The sequence below is a fragment of the Grampus griseus genome (assembly GCF_964374135.1).
Source record: "Grampus griseus genome assembly, chromosome: 1".
Lineage (NCBI taxonomy): Eukaryota > Metazoa > Chordata > Mammalia > Artiodactyla > Delphinidae > Grampus > Grampus griseus.
Genome location: NC_139017.1, coordinates 123,039,447 through 123,059,724, shown reverse-complemented (window position 1 = coordinate 123,059,724; position 20,278 = coordinate 123,039,447). Strand labels below are relative to the sequence as shown.

The 20,278-nt window shown below is 35.8% G+C and overlaps 1 protein-coding gene across 3 annotated transcripts in view; it reads left to right on the top strand.

Moving 5' to 3' along the window:
• The window catches only part of LRRC7 (leucine rich repeat containing 7), a gene marked incomplete at both ends in the record, with an annotated part of 383,893 nt that extends 378,931 nt beyond the window's left edge, over positions 1 to 4,962 (top strand). For all 3 annotated transcript variants that reach the window (XM_082676819.1, XM_082676818.1, XM_082676817.1), the window contains one exon: positions 4,855 to 4,962. In XM_082676819.1, coding sequence (XP_082532945.1) covers positions 4,855 to 4,962 — 108 coding nt within the window. The remainder of the gene's footprint in view (positions 1 to 4,854) is intronic.
• Positions 4,963 to 20,278: the final 15,316 nt, after the last annotated feature.

The following is a 20,278-nucleotide window of genomic DNA, read 5'->3' as shown; positions in this document are numbered from 1 at the left end:
TTTAATCACGGTTTCAATTTCAGTGCTTTTGATTGGTCTGTTCATATTTTCTGTTTCTTCCTGGTTCAGTCTCCGAAGGTTGTGCATTTCTAAGAATTTGTCCATTTCTTCCAGGTTGTCCATTTTATTGGCATATAGTTGCTTGTAGTAATCTCTCATGATCCTTTGTATTTCTGCAGTGTCAGTTGTTACTTCTCCTTTTTCTTTTCTAATTCTATTGCCATGAATTTTTTTAATACTACTGTAAAAGCCACTTGAGACTTCAAACTTCCTCACATTTAAAAGTACAGTGTAAATTTTTCATTGGAACTCTCTAAGAATTTAAGGTCTGTAGGTCAGATTTTTTGATAGGAAAATTTTTCAAATGACTTGGCATATAGTTATTGTAGTACTGCTTATACAGTATACTCAGCCCTAAATATATCCTAATATTTAATGAGACTACTCTAGCAGATTAAAATTTTGCAATGGGAAATAATTCCAGGTAGTTAATGGAAAACATAAATATAATTACCTAAGATTCCCACTGTTTGGTCTCATAATTTCTGGCTGTCAGGATTAGACAACATGAAGGCTTGCCCTATAACTCTAAGATGGTTGCTGTATATTTTCATTTTCCCTCATCGCAAGAGCTATAGGCAGTCAAAGGACTGCCTTTGTATCTAACATACAAAATACATGTATACTGGCCCTTTAAATGTTTGTCCCTTGAGGGTTAGTTTAAATCAATTCAAAATCATACACCAAGTCTCTAATCCCATTTCTCTTTCGGATTCTTAAAAGAATCGTGCTGTCCTTCTTATTGGATAATCCCACCATTTTGTGGCCAAGCCTTCTCAGAAACTAGTTTTTAAATTTAGAGCTTGGAATAATAAGAATACAACAGAATTCCTGGGAGAATTACAACATCCTCTGGAGAATTTCTGTGATATAAACATCCATAATTTATCCACTTAACAAAATATTTAGCAGAAGAAAATCAAAGATAAATTCAGGAAGGAATAAGAGGATGAAATCCAGAAACCGAGTACGTTTTACAGTAAATTGATGAGCTGTAATCACAAAGCTGTACTTTTTGTTAGAATTGCAAATGTTATTTTCATTAACCTTCCATCTTGTCATGTCTAAATCATGCAAAGGGGCAATTAAAAAACCTTTTGTGGCACAGATGTCAAGTGGAATTAAAACAAGGAAGGATACCTTCTGGAAAAAACATAAAAACTATTGTAAAATGAACCTTATACTTCAAATCAGCTAAAGCCAGAAATACATTAATTATACATTCTTGAAGCATAAAATTTTTAGAATATCTTTTCTTTCATAGATTGTTTTCTTATTAACTTCATTTTGACTTAAGCCATTCACTGAAGTTGCAATTTCCTCAAAATTGCACACATTTTATTATAATCCATGATAGTCTGTGTGTTTATATAAAACATATGTAGCCAAATGTGGCAACATATTTTAAAACTTTATTAATTTAACATTTGTTCTTCAAATCATCTTTTGTATTTATATTATATACATATTCAAAATGTCAAATGCATAAATGTAGATTATATGCATTTACGTTTCAAAGCTTCATCAGATTTATACTCTGCAATTAATATTAAATAGTATCCTCCTTTATTTCCTAAGCTCTTCTATTCACACACATGAAACAACCATGAAACCTTTCTAGTTGAAATATTGTGATTTTTCTGAACTTCATGTTAATTGGAAAAGCCCTGCACACATGTAGTAACATAATTGTCTGATTCCCTGCCTGAACCATCTAAGATGTAAGCCAGATAGCCATATTCATTTGAACAAATACAATGTAAATTCTCTTGGCTCTTCTGTCCTAAGAATATAAATGAAAGTTCTCTAGAACTGAGATTCTATCTTCTCCTTCCATTCAAACCCCTCTGTCATTACCTCCCCTGGTATCAGGCCTACCATAATGTTCCATATCAAGAAATAGGGCAATTGGGCCTCCCTGGTGGCACAGTGTTTGAGAGTCCGCCTGCCGATGCAAGGGACACAGGTTCGTGCCCCGGTCTGGGAAGATCCCACATGCCGCGGAGCGGCAGCTGGGCCCGTGAGCCATGGCCACTGAGCCTGCGCGTCCCAGGCCTGTGCTCCGCAACGGGAGAGGCCACAACAGCAAGAGGCCTGCGTACCGCAAAATAAAAAAAAGAAATAGGGCAATTAATCTTAACAAGTGAATTAATTTAATGAACCTAAAACATTTGTTTCAACCTCACAACACCAATGAAACGAATTGTGTCAAGATACAGAGTTGTGACATAAATTCTCATCTAGCCACTAGCTGTGTGAGCTTGGATACTTCATGTAACTCTCTGATCCTCACATTTTCATCTTTAAAAAAAAGTTAAGGTTAACTAAACAGTTCCTTCCTCTGACATTTCGTCCTTCTACTCTTATGGCTTAATGAAAATTGTATTTCTTAAATTCAAGAAAGTAATAGTGAAGTAATATTAATAGTAGTAGCTAACATTTATTGATCGTTTACAGTGTTCCAGGCCTTGTCCTAAGCAGTTAACATATATTAACTCATTTAATCTTTAATAAACTTTCTAAAATAATTTGCTTTCTGATCTTCCAGAATCCTTTCGGTAATTTGAAGCCATTCCCAGGCAGTCCCTAGTTGTGGTCTTTTAAATAAGCCTCTTGAGATTCACCCAAGTTCTGGCTTAGAGCCAAAACATTTCTGGGGACTAGAATTACAGGTAGAGTCCTAATGTTTATTTGACACAGTGGTCTAATTTATCAACCTGCTTATTTCCTTCTGGGAAATCAACTCTTTGTGTTTCCAACTATATAACTATCATTTGTACTTACAAAGCATGACAACTAAAAGCCAATGCTTTAAAGCAATATTAAAAGCTAATTTATACAAGGAGTCTCCCTAGCTTGAATCAGAACCTGGACTGTGGGTCTGAACATTTTGAAGCCTTGTTTCTTGGAAACAGACCCAGATTCCAGGACAGAATTAATCAAGCTATGCTCTTTCTCTGCTCTTTCCTCTGTGCCTCAGAAAACTAGGGTTAATTGAAGTCTCTAGGAAATACCTGATCCTCGTGGATTTCCTGCTACCTTTATGAGCCCTCTACCTTGATCCCCTTCAGGATCCCCTTTCCAGTTCTCCTCCTGCCAGTTTTCCTGTTCGCTCCCCTCAATGCATTGGTATCCTCGTTCTTTAGTTCAGCCATTAGGCTAGCATCTGCTTTCTGCCATCCTCTAGCAAAAAGGATTGGGCCCTGTTTCACCTTTCCCTCCCTCACTTCAGACAAATTTACCTAGATGCCCAGGTCAACAGCAAACACTGTCTTTAAGTTCTATTCTACACATCCAAAGCCATGGCTCCATCCTGCTCCCCTAGTTAGATTTCCCTTCTTTCACAATGCTCCCTTTTAAACTTATTCTCTGATAATTCTCTCAGCATTCCATGTGGTAAATACCAGAGTGTGGTAAAAACCTAACTTCTGTTTCTAATGCTGCCACCCTGACCTCCTTCCTGAACTCCAGTCTCTTATTTCTAAATATATGTGCAACATTTTCCTTGCATGTGTCGTCAGTACCACAAACTCCGTTGTCTTCCCAACTAAGCCTGCTGCTCCTCCAAGGTTTCCATTTTCTGTTAATGGCATCACAGTTTGATTCTTGTTTGTTTTCATACCCTTGTCCAATCAGATACCAAATCTATTGATTCTACCCTAAAAGTTTTCTCCTTTTTATTTCCTCTCAAGTCTCATTGCCCAGGCAGATAGTCTGACTTAGTCTTTCTACTTTTGAGATAGTTCACATGTAACTACAACAACACAATTAAGCCAGAGTTAAAACTATAAGAATGAGAGATTTAGCATTTTGGTAGATCCAAATTTAGGACTAAATGTTATTTTTACCAGTACTAGAATAAGTTAAATTAAACCTGTTAGGAATCTGAATGAGAATTACAGCTTTTGCTAACACTGTAACGAAAAAAATTATGGTAGGAGGTGATATAGCAACAATTTTAAAGGGAAAATGTTGATTATTTTATCATGATCAATGAAATATCAGTTCAAATCACTAGAAACAATTGCAGTGTTATTATGTCAGTAAAGTATTGAGAGAAATAGTAAGAATATTATGGTATCAGATGACTCAGCCCTAGCTTAGCTGTGTGACCTTAGTCATGTTGCTTGGCCTCTCTGAGGTGTAGCTCTTTCATTTATAAAATAACAAGATGAATCTAGATCACACAGAAATTAATTCATTTCTGGATGGGATTGAGAACCACTGCTATAAATAATGAATATATTTGCATTCAACAATGAGGGAAATACAAATTATCTTTTTAATATAAAAACATGTAAATTAAGGACTTTTCAGTGGATCAAAATAAGATCTAACTATACTATATGGTTTGCATGAGTGAAACATTTGACCGTGTTGATGGGTTTATATCAGTGATTATGCAACAAAAAGGCAGTGGTCCTATGAACACTTCCGAACCATCTCAACTAAGTTCCTGCAAACAAATCAGAACAACAACAAAACAACTATCATATTTCAAATGTATCTGTCTGTTACTGACCAGTATATCTCTATGATTAGCACAGTGACTAGGACTATACTAGGACAATCCTAAGTAGGATATACTAGATACTTGATAAATATTTGTTGAATTAATAAATTGAGTTGAAGCTGGGTGAAATTAGTTGTTCCCATAATTGCAATTCTGCTGTGAATTTTAAAAACACATGACTTGGTTGCTCAATACTCCCTTGAATTTTATTGTTAGAAACAATGATATATGATAAACAAGTATCTTACATTGATTGCCCTGTTTTATTTGTGTGTTTACAGGCAAATGGACATAGTTTTGTACATATGGAACATGAAAAAGCTGTATTACTACTGAAGAGTTTCCAGAACACAGTAGACCTAGTTATTCAACGTGAGCTTACTGTCTAAATATTTTTTATAAATAGTGAAGATACGTCTAGCCAGACCTAATGTTCAAAAATAAATTTATACATAGAAACAAATTTTGCCAATTGCTGGACCAATGGCAAACATTAGTGCCAAATGTATAATACTATATGTTAGCACTGGTCATCCTTAAAAATGTTAACTATATAAATATGATGTTCATGTGGTTATGTATTATTTTAACTGTCAGCCTCTGGCTGTGCATTGGTGCAGTTTTGGTTTTGGTTTTGTTTTGTTTTTTTTAATCAAATAAGTTTCTTCTTGAAGTGGATTTCATATAATTTCGGAGCACGGAAGCACACACAAGCTCTTTACGAATTCTGCTCTCCATCAGAAACACTGCCTCAAAGTTGTATATGCCTTTATATAGAAAATACAAATATAAAGAATTGTAATTCCCATAAAATATTTCTAGCACAAGGTACATGTTGGCATATATACAAAAAGAATATAGAGAAAAAACAATATTTTCATAAACTAAACATCTCGGATTGAGAAAGAAAATATATCTTAAAATAAGACTTTACTATATTGAACCTTTTTCAATAAAAATTACAAGATAATGCCTTATGAAAGCAACTGTACATATGGTATAAAGTGTTTATATTTGGTTCCATATTCATTTGCTAAATTCTCATAACACAGAGTGAAATATTTCATAAATTAGCCATTAATCTCTGGGACCTGAATAAAAATAGGACAAACTAATTTGTTCAATGCCTTTAGCTAATTACAAAACATGCAGAGTTAAGAAACAGACTAAAGGTCATTGTAGATAAATCTTTTTCACCCCAAATGTAAGCAGTGAATGATGGGTGGCAGGAAAGGTGTTGCTTTATTTCTTTCAAGTTTATGTTGATTATAAACTGTAGCCCCTGTGATTTCTTTACTTGTAAATGTGGAATTTATTTGTGTGTTGCTTTATCCAATTTGCTACTTTTAAATCATTTAAAATGAGTTTGGGGTATTGATAAAATTTATCATTAAGAAAGACTATTGTTAGAAAGTTATGGTGAGTGATAAAAACCTTTGGTAATTAAATATGAAACTTCAAATATACGTTCTCAGAGCCTTGGTCTACCTGTATTATTAATTTCTGTGTCTGCTTTTGAGGGCAGAAATAGAGAAAATACCTTTTTTCCCCCAAAGTTTCAAAGTATATACAGTTCTAAATTGTCTCACTGAAAACAAAGATTAGCATAATTAGTATAGAATTAGTTATGTTTACATTGGAAATGTTTTTCTCTATAAATGATCAAAATTCATTTTATAATCCTTTAAAATATTTCTTTTATATATTAGTCATTAATTTGATTAAAATATTAATTTGAAATTCCAGAATAATTTCCCAGAGTTGGTTATATGCATTCTCTCTCATATTTTCACATAGCTGTCTTTTTTAAAATATATATAATGGATTTACTTTACATGCTAGTGTTCCAAGTATTTTGTTAGGATTTTCACAAGTGTCACATATTGATGTCACCAAAGCTCTGAGAGTAATATTTGTAAGTTACTGTTTTATGGGGACATTGAAAATATTGTATTTTTGTAGGGTCTATTAAAATGAGTGTCACTTATTAGAAGTACAGTGGTATTTTTTTGGCAATAGAATTTGTCACTTGAAGGCAAATGATACTTCACTTTATAGATGAGGCACTAATTTTGATGTTGCTTTATGTCAGAGTGACATTATACTATGATTTTGTAGGCTTTGACATTTAGCAAATGATTAAATGATTGGCCTCTTTAATATGCTTCCCAGAAGTAACTTTTAAATGCATTTTAATATATTGACAGTTTCTGATGAGAAATGTCTTTCAGAGCCTAATTTTTTCTTTGTCAAAACCTCACACCAAACCACCATATCCAGCCACTGGATAATCAAGATAGAGGCCCTCACTGGCCTCGCAAGATCACTTAAAGGAAAAACAAACCCATGGGAGTAGTTCAGTGGCAATGAAGCACCTCCAATCATCCCATTAGTTTTGTTTAATCTTTTATGGGAGAGGTGGGAGAAGAGCCAGATAAAGGACCTCCCAAGTCTTTTTTCTTATGTCAGGTTTCCACATCAAACCCAGGGCTTCAGGAGATGCTTCTGAGGCCAAGCTGAGACGCTCATAATCCTAGTAAACACCTCTACACTCCTAATGTGACAACATTGTCTTGGGCCATGCTTTAATCCTTCCTGTTCTCAGGAAATGAGGAAAAGAGAAAAGGGATCCCTGACCAACTGGAAAAGAAATCTGATGTGCCAAAGCACCTCATTGTCAATTGTACTGCCATGCTGCATACTGAAAAAAGGCAGGTAATATTGAAAAGAGGTATTTTTTTTTTTCAGGTGGACTGAAAAAAATCACTGATCACTTACAGGGGAAAAAAGTCTAATTGATTCCATGGGTGACAAAAACCAATAATACACTGATTTCTGAGTATTGCCTTTTTCGGATAATTGGCTTTACTTTCTGAAATTAGAATCTGGTTTATGTTAACAAAAACAAACAAACAAAAGTTAAGGGTGTGCCTTTAAAAAAAAGAAAAAACAACAACCACAAAAAAGGAGTGGAATTCATGATGACTCCAATAGACTCACCTTGGTCTTTGATTTTTATTGGAATCTTTCTGCTGAGGAAGCTGTCCTGTACCTAACAGAGGGGAATGAGAAAAATCAGAGGTGGAAAGAATAAGCACTAAAAATTATTATTAGAATTGCTGCAGATTTTGCAAGCCAAATTGGCATTAGTGGACAGTTTTTAAAACTATTTACATGGCTTATCATACATTGTCACAAAAGCTCTATTATGATAATTCCAGCCTGCCAGACAACACAAGCTACCTAAACAAACATAACAATTTTAAAATAAAAGGGTACTTTTGACAAGGCATTTTGAAAGTCAATATAACATACAAATATGTATATCATGCTAATTTATTGTTCATTGAAATCTATAAAATATATGTGTTCCAGTTGATAAGAATTGTAATTACATAGATGTCAAACAGCCCTGGTTGTTTTGGGGCCTTATGTTGGATTGTGTTTTGGGGATGGAAAGCAGTTTTAAAGAGAGGGTGACAAATCAGCATTAATTTGTTCTTAATCTTAAAGATGATTACACATATATCACTAATATAATTACTTTCTAAAAGCAGGACTGAAATACCTTTTACTGGGAGAGCTAAAGAGAGGGAATATTCAAAGGGAGGAAGGCTTTGAAGAAATTAGTCTTATATATTCATATATTAGGTGAAAAGTATCTGAATTTGGCAAAATAACTGATGAAGCCAGAAAAACATTTTACTTTTATTCATAAAATTGATTTAATATCTCCACCACAATTTAAAGCTTTGGAAAATATAGTGTGTTTGCCAACTTGTCTTTCCATTGGCTTTTAATGCTGTCCTCAGTAAATTTCTGCCCCTCACTGGCACACAGATCAAGAAGGTGTATTCTGACGAATACCCTCTTATCAAAGGGCAATACAACATAACCAGATAAAAAGCCGCGTTGGCATAAGACCACCACTGTAAATCTTTGGTAAATTCAATCAGACAACATATTCAACTGATTCCTGATATACTGACCAAACAGCAGGTTTATTGAAATACTGGGTCAGTAAAAAGTTATGCAAATAATGAAACCTAGTAAGTTAAGAAGATGAGTCGTTCATGTAGTATCAAGAAAAGTAGGGCTGAGTGTCCAGTAAAGTTCCTCTCACAGAAATGCTAAATCATTCTGAGGCTTAATAAAATGTTCAGACACTGGGTTGGTGATGTGCCCTCTCTTATGGTTGTAGTTACCTGATCATCTGGGAATTGGGGGGAAATCTTCAGATTCAAAATCACTTGCATGAACTTTTTCCTTAGCAATACACCTTCCATTAAGAAAAGCATCCTGACTTGGCCCAGAGTATTTCCCCCATTGCTCAGCAAAACCATCCCCCAAGTGTACATTATAGCAAGAAAATAGAATGTGGGCTGTGGAAAAATAAATGTGCACCAAAGAAAGCATGTAGGGCAATATTATAGGAGATCCTGTGTATCAGCTCTCCTATGCAATCTTTCAGCTTCATTTGATCTAAACTATTCAGAGAATATTTTTTGAAACACCCCACTGTATAAAATTAAGGCAGATACAATCAAATTTTCTAGTTATATTCTGAACGTTCTGGGGGGCATTTGTGTTTCTAGTATGCAAAACTGACCTCTCTTCCTCACTGCTGCTGCTGCTGTACATCCATTCCTTCAACTCCCCATGATGTTCCAAAGGCAGTAAATGACTTCTTCTATCCTGCTGACACAAGAATAAGAGGCCCCCTTAGAGTTCTGTTTGGAGACCCCTGAGTATCAGCTAATGGTTCCAGCTCCCAGTTTGGGAGGAACTTTCTTGGGTGATCAAGGAACTTGGAATAGTAGCATTAACAAAGACTCAAAGGTGAAAGCACTTATGTGTCTGACAACATCGAACAAAGCTTGTATACAAGCGTGAAGGTGGCAATGCCTTAGTAGAACTGTTTCCACTTCTGTTTTTAAAATGTTGAACTTTACGGTATTGAGGACTCTCTCTGAGGCTCCCAGCTGATTGTTATGGGGACAGGTTGCAATCGTCTTCACCTTTGACACTGTCTGCAAGAGAATGGTTTGGAAACACTATCCTGTGAGGGTATAAATTGTACAACTTTTACTTTGGAGAATTCCGAGATTTCTGATAAATGGAGGGGAAAAGTCCACTCTAAGTTTTGATTAAAAAGAGTAAATGAAAACCTAGGAATATTGAAGCCTTTGGGCTTTTAACTATGTGATTATCATAATCTTCCCTGAGAGCAGTTCCATGGAAAGTAAAGAGAGGAAAATAATTCACTGGCTCCAACTTTATAAGCATTACTTTATCTGGTAGTGTTTCCCCTGTTGGATTTTGCTGTGTAACAGTCAGCTCATGCTTTGTAACAACCCATTGAGCACTGAACAAGATAAGAAGTGGACCTGGATGTAAGGCAGGCACAAATGGGAAGGGTATCTCTTCAGCCACACAAATATCTCCCCAAATTAGCCTGGGCTGCAAAACTCACTTTTTTGCCTAATTTTGTTTTTGTTAATAGCAGCACCTCAGAGTGGAAGATTGTGAAATTCAAGCAGTGTTTATGTAGAAAGCACTGAAATCCTGTGACTCTTGAGGTTGTAGGCCTTGCCCTTTTTTGGGGGAGGGGGGAGGGAGATTTTAAAATGTTTCATTCTTTAAGCTAGCATAATTTTCAACGTGTGTAGGAAAGGGTGTTGAGAAAAAAAGTTAAATGAATCATCCAACCTTTCTCTACTTTTGAAAATACAAATATTTTTTTCTTAAAACTGTCACTGTTGCACAAACACAAATTGTATTATTTGTGCCAGTTTTTTTCCTGCTTTAAAATAACATGATGAGTAAGCAGCCTACAAAGAGTCAAGTATCTCTGTACCTAGAGTAAAATATCTTAGTACAGAGACTTATTTTCATCACCAATCTCCACAATTCCTCCATAGGAAAACAGTTACTGTAGCTGAATCTTAGATGCCTAAGGTATGTCATTCATAAATTCAAAACATTTGGGGACATTTTATTGAAGAATATAACAAAAACATTAAATGCAATGTTAATAAATATTCGTTGAGCATCTACTACATACCAGGCACTGCAAGGGCTGTAACATGGTGTCCTCTGCACAGAAATCTCACAATTAAGTGGAAAGATGAGAGAACTTCCAGATCAAAGACAATGCAAGGCCATATGGTGAGTTCCTTTGTCCCTGCCCTCAGCCCATGTATTGCAAAAGGAAGCAGCATCTTTATCTAGTCAAATCTCTTTTGGGTTTGAGCATGGTTTCTCCATTTGGAGCTACAGATAGGTCTCCCCACTGGGTCCTATGGCCTTTGGGAGGCCATATGAATGTTTTCCAAGACTTAGGACAATATTTGACAGGCTAGAAGTGGCAAGAGTGGATGCCTTACTGGACGAGATAAAGAGCAGCTATAATCCTTCAAATCTGTGAAAGAGAATTTTGCCAAATTGTTCTCTCCAAAGAAGAGAGAGACTATTAGAAAAAATGATGTCCCTCAACCTGACTCAGCACTGTGTCTATATGCCTCTGACATGATGGAGGAAAGAGATAGAAGTCAGTATTTTAAAAGGCTTGGCATGTTTGATTGAAGAGATTCTTCTATGTTGAATGCCCCCAAAGAGTCCCCCCTATGACCACTGCCTCTTATAGACTGTCAAGAAGCATGTGAGTCCATAGGGTCGGATATTAGAGTGACCCCCTCAGAAATGCAATGAGTTGAATATTCATTCATCTGGCTGCACTTCATGTTTATTTACTTCAGTTCCTTCAGTGTGGTGAAGAGTATTTTCACTGTGCGCTGTTCAGCCCAGCCCATGAAAATACTGTTTGCATGAGGTAGGATCACACATATTCACATATCATAGACATCTATTTATTCTTCCAAGGAAAGTCTGATTACCTGAATCTAGGAATTGCTTGTTTTTCTTCACCCAATCTATACATACTCAGTGTTTTAGACACCTAAAAATCCTTCCTTTCACTGAGTACTTTCTAATCTCAACCTTTGCCCATAATGATCCCTCTACTGGAATGTCTTCCTCTCCCCATTCTCTTTCTACATTATCAAAATTATATGCAGCCTTCAGGGTCCAGCTCAAACATTACCACCATGAAACTTTCCCTAATCTTAATTGGAAGAAATTTCTCTCCTTCATATTAATACCATCATATTATTTTTTGTATGCTTTACAGTACTTACCACATTCTATCAACAGTCATAGAGGTTTGATATATATTTGCTCTTTCCTCTCCTATCACCTGTGTGCTCCTTGAGAGGACCAGACAATACTTAAAAGAGGCATTCTAGACAGAATAGCTTTGAGAGGGCACATCTGGTTTTCTTTAGTATGTATCCTTAGTGCCTGTCATAGTGTCAGATGCATAGTAGATGCTCAATAAATATTTGTACAATGATTAAGTGGATGATAGGCCTGGCACATAAACACATTTAATAAATACTGAATTAACAGGAAGTTGATGTTCAATTTACATAATAAATTTAAACCATGAAACTTTCATTTTCTCAGTTCATTCCTAATTTTTCTTTCTTCAATTCTCCCTTTTAACCCAATCCTCCTCTCCTCCTTAGCATTTCTTCTAAGACCTTTTAGGTTACTGGGCTGTGTTTCAACAGCTGTATTTAATTTCCCTTTTATGTGTTCTAAGGACCTTAACACTGTCCAAAAAGTTTAAGAAATGGCTTTTGTTCACTGAATTGGAGTACATCATATCTATCCTTTTGATTTGTTTGGGTCTTCTTTTCTTCGAAGGAGTCATGCAGATTGATGCCAGAAATATGCACTCAGAGAAATGAGTGCATAAGGTTGAACTTTTAGTGCCATGGTCTTGGTCTTACAGGCAGCTTAGAGATAATTAAGCCCAGTTCCCTCATTTTACCAGAGGCCCGAGGCCTGGAGAGGTGAAGCAATGCTGTGAACTAAGGAGACAAAGTACATCGTTAGATCTGGTTTTAGGTCCATACTTAAGGTTCTTCCACCTGTACACTGTGACTTGGTAGATTACTTTGCCAAGGCTATATTTAAAATTTGGAGATGTGGGCAATAGTAAAGGAAGTTGTGATAGGGATGGGGCTAGGGAAAGGTAATTAGAAGAGGGAATCCCCAATCCTATTTTAGCTCTAAAATTTAATGAAACCACTGCCTCATGCTGCCTGTTCTAGAATAAGAAAAGTCTGTCAACAGGCCTTTGGCCATAGTTCAGCATAACAATATTTTCACACTGCATTTTGGATCATTTCATGGACAGATTCCACCATATTCATCCTTAAAGTGAAATGTCATACACTCCAGCCAGAATTCTCAGGCCACTGCAAAAGCTTTAAAATTAACATGATGAACTATTTACATAGATCACAGAAAATTTGGTTACCTTGATAAAACCGCACGCCCCCTCCCAAACTTTTATAGAGGTCAAAATCTGGCCTATTGATCTCAAAGTAGAAAGAAAACTATTTATACTGCCATTGGTATTGGCTTTATTAGATACATTGCCTTCATTAGAGGCAAAAATAATATAATTCAGTCCCTGAAAAAAAAACAAAGTGTCTAAGGGAGAAGAACACTAGGTTGGTAACCTCCTAACCAGAGTTTCTTTATTACCTCATAGTATCTTGCTTTCCTTGGAAATAAAGCGTTTCTTTCTTAGCTTTCTCTCAATGGTATTTTCCATATTTTTCTATTTGGGTTTCATAGAAAATTGAATACAGAATTGAGTGAAATCGTCTCAAACATTAAATCCATTTCTCATTTACTGTTTAGTTTATACTACTAATAATAATACTAAATACTAATTACTCCATCTGCCTCTGCCTTTTAATTTCTTTATATGAGGAGAACTTGCTACCAGGCTGATTAGGGCTTCTTTTCATGAAATTTTGTATCTAGGAGCCGTTAAGTATATCTTGATGGAAACTTCCTTCATTTTCTTTGATAGTAGGGTGCCTCGAACTGCCCAGAAGCCTACACCTTGGTTTTATAGCCCAGTGTCTATATATTTACATGAGGAAAACAATGCCGATTTCTGTTTGAACAAAAATGAAGTGAAAATGAAAAGGCTAATATTAATTGAGAGAGTAACAAGTGAGTAATAAGTGGGTAAGAGTATTTTAGAATAGTAGTTCTTTAAGTATGTTCAGTAAGAGTATTTTAGAAAAGTGAGGAAGAGTAAGAACAGGCTGGATGAAGGGGAGAAATTAAGTCATTAAGGGGGTAAGAATGAGAAAGGGAAAAGAATGGAGACAAAAGGCTGGTAGAGAGCAATGAAAGAAACTGGACGGCAGAGATCAGACCCCAATTCAGACACACCCTCTGGTCTCCCGGTGACCACACCCCTCCTTCAGCCAGCCCCAGAATTCCCTTCCTCTCCCTCCCCTCCTGGCAGGAAGAGTGATCTTTCAGCTCTTCTTGGTAGCTGACCTCCCTGATACTCTTCCAGAAGTAGAAAGAAGAATTCAAAATGAAAAATAAGGCATATATTAGAAATATCTTTCATTTAATCATTATTTATGCCAGAAAATATTTTTGTAATATAGTGGGTAATTTTTTTTAGTCATGTAACTTCTCAGTAAAGGGAATCACGAAAATCACGAAAACTTAGCTCATAAAAAAAAAATTACCATAGGACTTTTCTGAAATAAAGGCCAATATCAAACAATATAGCCATAGGTAAAAGTTCTGCGAGAAAATGAGGAAAATTATTGTTCTATCATAAGACAGAAAAGGACCTTGAGAGGATCTGGTTCATCTATTAACCTTCAGGGAATTAAACCTCCAGAGAAGAGGCTACCGCTTCCCTCAGTAACCCACCCTAATAAAGCAACAAATCATATGTTTCATCCCAATAAGACCCTCTGTTTAAATTACTGGATTCAAGTCTAGCATATCAATAGTATCCTCGTACGTAGAAGGACCGATCCATACTTTTTAGGAACATGTCTGCAGTTTGGAAGAGCTGCCACAAGATGGAGCCCTTATATCTATATTATATATCTAAGTCAGCAAGTCTGTAGCTTGGATGACCACACGCTCTGGACAGTCCTTTTTTATACCTGTTGTACTGATATAACTGTTCATAAAAAAATATTAATAAACTGTTGATAAAACTTTTAACACCCCTTTCCATACTCTTTTGAGAGAATTAATTTGAAATAAAGCTCTAAATTTAAACAATACTAGAAAAACAATTAAAAGCTTTGAGTTTATTTTAAGCAGTTTCTATAATTTTTGACTAAACCTCTCAGTTGTATCAACCACCTAGTACCCAATCACAGAGAGAGACTGCTCTCTCCCTCTCAGCCTCAGGTGAATGTGTGATTTAAAACTCTGATGTTCCATTTGTTCAGTTTAATTATGACATCTGCCAGTTTAATCGTCTAATTAGCTTCAGTTTTCCAAATATTTTGTGCCTTATCTGCCATTATTTTAATGAGTTTCCTTCAAATATGCTCATTCCAAATATGTGGGAAGATATTTGCCACAAATTATTTAAAATATGTATTTTTAAATGAGCTCTCCAAAACTTAAACATCAGGAATTAAGTGTGCCTAGCATATAGCCTTGACTATATAGTTCTAACACTAGTCCACATCTGAATATGTGTATATCTGTATACAGCTTTATTTCTAGCTGACATCAGGCAGTAACAAGTTATCTAGCATAAACTCCTAATTTTTCATTTTATCTATGTGCACAAATAATTAGCTTAATATTATAATCAGATTTTACTTTATTGTAAAGTGAATATGGAATGTATTTCAAACTATGTCTCATAAAGTGATAATCAGAGTCAAGGGGTAGTTTAAAATGTCCCCCAACCTCCCTTCTTTCAGTCAGAATGTCTGGGTATTGGCACAGAGCCCAGAGCAGCTCTGGTGACCTGTGGCCTCAAGCTATTTTGGTTCCTAGGCATTTGGAACTTCAGGGCCTCTACTGGCTAGAGCATTGTTCTAAAAAACCAAAATTTTCTGTTTACCTCTTTAAGCTAATTATACCCTCACTCTCAGAGCTTAGCCATCATCCTTGTTTGAGCCTCCCCTTTACTAATTCCACCAAAGGCCTACTTATTCATGGTGTTTCTCTGCCAATCATTTAATCTTTGCTTCTTTTAAACCCAAGCAAAAGTAGAAAGAAAACACAGTGTTCTTTCCCGAAGACTATGTAAAGCTATTTAAATCCTCTGGTGTTTTCCTCCAAAGGAAACAGTTTCCTCTGGCCACATGATCACCCACTACTAACACAGTATGTTCTTAGCAAATTCAGTCAACCTTCTTTGGCGGTTGGTGCTTTATAACTTCTCTATGACCTCAAATGTGCCAATTTTAGGGCACCATCTTGGGTTTGCTTACAAAGTACGCTTCTTCTCTTTTCAGAAGAGAAAAATATTTTCTAAACAAACATGGCCACACATTCTAAAGCAAATATAGAAGGTGTCCACCATGGTTTCATTCTTTTGAATACAGCTTTTGGCTTGCTTTATTTGCCTTATTTTCTATTTCATCATCTTTTTCATCCCTTCTCAGACTTCCAAAAGCTTTACATGATAGGTTTGGTTGTAGAATCTGGAACTAAATATTAGAATGTAAATTGGGAAGAATTTGTACTGAGAATGAGAGAAGAGTTACTTGAAAGCTATTTCTATACTCCAATAGTGGTTTTTTGTTTGTTTCTTTGTTTATTAATGCTTGTGGTACTGGACTATCTCTAGATTTTTGGTATCAACTAGTACCTAAAGTATTATTTTTTATCATGTATGAAGAGTCTTAATTTTGTATTCCTGGGAGCAATTTCTAGGTCAGTGCTTTCCATTCAGCAGCCAGCTTAGTTCCCACAAGTACTGAGATATCGATCCCCTCAGAGCACAGGGGCTTGTAACTTATTGCTTTCACTTGGGGCTTGGAGCGGCCTTATTTATTTTACACACCTATACCCCATTATTCAGAATAAACACGATCGTTTTCTATCTGTGCCATGATGTAAAGAGGTTGGGAAGCTCTGTTTTTAGGTACAACAAATGAGAAAACCACCAAGGTTGGGTTGGGGTGTGGAGCCCTAAGCAGCTGAGGGAAGAAGAAAGCTGTGAGGAACCATTGCTTAAAATGCCTGCATTCCTTTGCAACACTCCTTGCATGCCTCCCCCCTCCCAACAGAATGCTGATTATCCAGTTGTGTCACCTCCCTGTAAAGTAAGTGAATGATGGACATATTCAAGACTCCACTTACTTCTAGTGATGTTCATTAAGCCAGAAATCACCTGTAAAAGAAAAGGTTGTTAAGTCGTGGGCAAGTCTCAATCTCCAAATTTGATTTTTCCTTTATTTTATCATTATGTTCCTGACTTGTAACATTTTACTTGCTGTCCTTCTGTTTGTTTTAAATTATCCATCTTTTATAGCAAGTCTTTGGACATAAATCTTCAGCCTTACTTGTGGTGTCATTCAACTTAGCAATAAGTATTTTGCACTTGATGTGCAAAATACTTATTGCTAAGTTGTGATCAAGACAGATTCTCTAGCAGGCCATCACTCTGTGTTCTTTATAAAACCATGAATGTTGCTAGCAAATGTTACAAATCTGTTTGTGACCATTTCTCAGAAAAATTCAAACTCAAGACTCTCTCTCTCTCTCATACACACACACACACACACACACACACAAATATCAGGTACTATTTTTTTTAGGTTTTCACATATTTCCCCAAAATGATAGTTACTATCCCGGTGACCTGGGGACCTAGATCATCATAAACTACTGAAGGGTAAGGGACTATGTCTTCTTTTCTTTTTAAACTTTCCATAAATATTCCCGGCATATTCACCTACACTCCCACAACAATATACACTCATATTTAGAATATTCATCCAGACCTGTATGTAAGTTTGAATAGATCTATAGCTTGGAGAGGTGGTTAAGTAATTCCCTCCTAAGTCTTCCTCTGAACTATCCTAAGATTTGTCCTGTAGCCAATCTATGTGTTTATCCTTTAAGAAAAATTATCAGTGATTAAAACAATTTATCTTTTTCTTCCTGTGCATTCAATTTAATAAACATATTTAATGAGCAAAAGATTTTGAGAACAGAGGGAAATATAAATATAAATAAGCCATGGTCCCTCCCCTCAAGAAACACAATCTAATGGAGAGACAGACACATAAAAAGTCTAATAAATGCTACTGTGTAGGTACAAAATATAAGGGGAGAACAGTGTATTATCACTTTCTGTCTCATAATAAAATGGCAAATGCTTCCTTTCAGCTTTATTAAGTTTTTCTAATGTGGATGAGGAATCTTTTTCTATTCCCTTAGGAAGGCAGGCTTCTATCCCTCATATATGTTCTTTTCCAAAAAGGACAAAGTTTCAGGCGACAGTGAGAATGTAAATCTCTGCAGTATGGTCTAGAACAAATCATATCTGGGAGGGATGGTCACTAAGCTAGCTAAATTCTCGCTTTCCTCTTTCATCTGTCTTTGTCCTTCCTAGGGGCTGCCCCTTAGGAGTCAAAGTCAGAAATCAAGGGCATCTCTTCCTTCCTGGAGGGAGGGCACCAAAGCCTGATAACAAAGGCCTACTGCTCCACTTGAAGAGACTGATCTCAGGAAAGGAGAGAATAGAACAGTTAACCTTTAGCATCTCTTGAAATCTTTGATTTAAAATAATTTGTATTTTAAACACCTTAACAAATGTACATACTTTTAGTGGACTTGCATATTCTAAATACTTATGTACCTATATATAAGGAAAAGATCACACTCTTGACTATTAATAAACACCCTCATGTTAGGAAGATGCTTTCTTTGTGTTTAAGAACAGAAGAGGACCCATTAGAGTTCAGTTAAAAATGCAACTTGAGCAGTACCTATGATAAAATTTTCTAGAAAGTAGAAAACTAAAGAGTGCCTAGAACTATGCAGATACAGACCAACTCTCACACATACCATTTAGATGGACAACTGAAATACCTATGTGGCCAATGCCCGCACCCTTCTCTAAGTGTTGACCGTTGCAGCTGCCCTGGCAACATCTCTTAAGCACTAAGAAGTGGAAGCCATCTAAATTCCCACAAGTTATTCTGAAGGAGATTCTGAAGAGAAATAGCAGATATGGTTTTATATGCAACAAAACCCCTGAGTTTTTACTTGCTCTTTGAGGTTAAAATCAAGGATTGTCAAACTCAGGTTAGGATTAGCCTAGAGATGGGACAGCAACTGTATAACAAAGGGGGTTTCAAAAAGTATATGAGTTTGACCATGGTCTGGAAAATTAGCTGCCATTTGGTGATGAAGCGGTGGGTTTAACCTTGAAGCAATTTAGTGTCTTTGTGCAGCAACTTAGAAAATGGGAGTTTATTAAAACTATTTGCAATGGACTGTGTAGCACGCTTGAATTTGAAAATGAGATCATGCTTCTTAAATTCTTAACCAGAGGGATTCTGACCTACAGATATCACTTTGGGCATATTTCTTAAGATCAAGTTTGAAAGGTATTGAAAAAAGCCCAGTATCTACATATATATGTATGGTCAGTGGTCAGTTTGACAGGCCTTTTTTTTTCTTTTTCTGCTCTGTTAAATTGAACTTTTTATTTAGTCAACACCTCACCTTAATCCAGAAAGGACAGCTATCGAGTGTGATGCCTCCCCCTTTTGTTTTAAGTTTTTTAATAAAAATTACATATATTTAAGGTGTACAACATGATTTGATATACAAATACATAGTGAAATGATAACTACAGTTGATCTATTTAACATCTCATCCCCTTACATAGTTACCATTTTGTGTGTGGTGAGAGCATCTGAAATCTACTCTTTTAACAAATTTCCAGTATTCAATACAATATTGTTAACTATAGTCATCATGCATATTAGATCTCTAGACCTATTCATCATATGCCTTCCATGCAGAGATCATCATTCCACTAAGCTTTTTTGATTTCCAAATACTTGTGGTAGCTGAAAGCAATAAATGTCCTAATATTGGCAAGACTGGCTATTTGTGAACTATATGCTGAACTGTATGATAAACTAGAGAAAACTATGTAAAAGTTATGTCTGTAACTCTTTATGGTACATGATACAGCAGGGAATCACACAACCTCAAAAAAATTGAGAAGGGAAATCAATTGTTTAAAAAAATGAAGGAATCAAATTTAAATTCTCAATATATCATGTGATGTGTTATAACTGTTTCAAATTCTTGTCTGAAGAATGAAGGGATGTTGTAGAACTATTAAATATATTAGTGTCAGGTGGCCTCTTGGCCTGGTGGAGAGCTCAAGTTTGTCCAAAGTATGATCTACCAGTGAGAGAATTAGTATTAAAAAAAAATCACAGAAAAAGATAATCATTCTTTAGTTTAAGGCAGACCATTTAGTCTTCCTCCAAGCATCTGCTGCCTGATTTTAGAGATAAAAGAAATTAAAAGAAGCAGTCTCTTATTTATCATATGTCAAATTCAAAGGCATTACTGCTTGTGAAGATCCTATTATATTTTATTTGCCTATTTCAGAAAGAGATCTGCTGAACTGTCCTTAGTGCTTCATGTAGCTTTAAAGATTAGTCCTGCATCAGGTTATTCTAAAGGCTTCCTACCTTCAGAAACATAGATGTCTCAAATCCTGAAACTCACTGAAATATTGATATAAGAAGTTATTTTAGCATAAGCAAGAACACTGTACTCAAATTTCTGTTTACTATC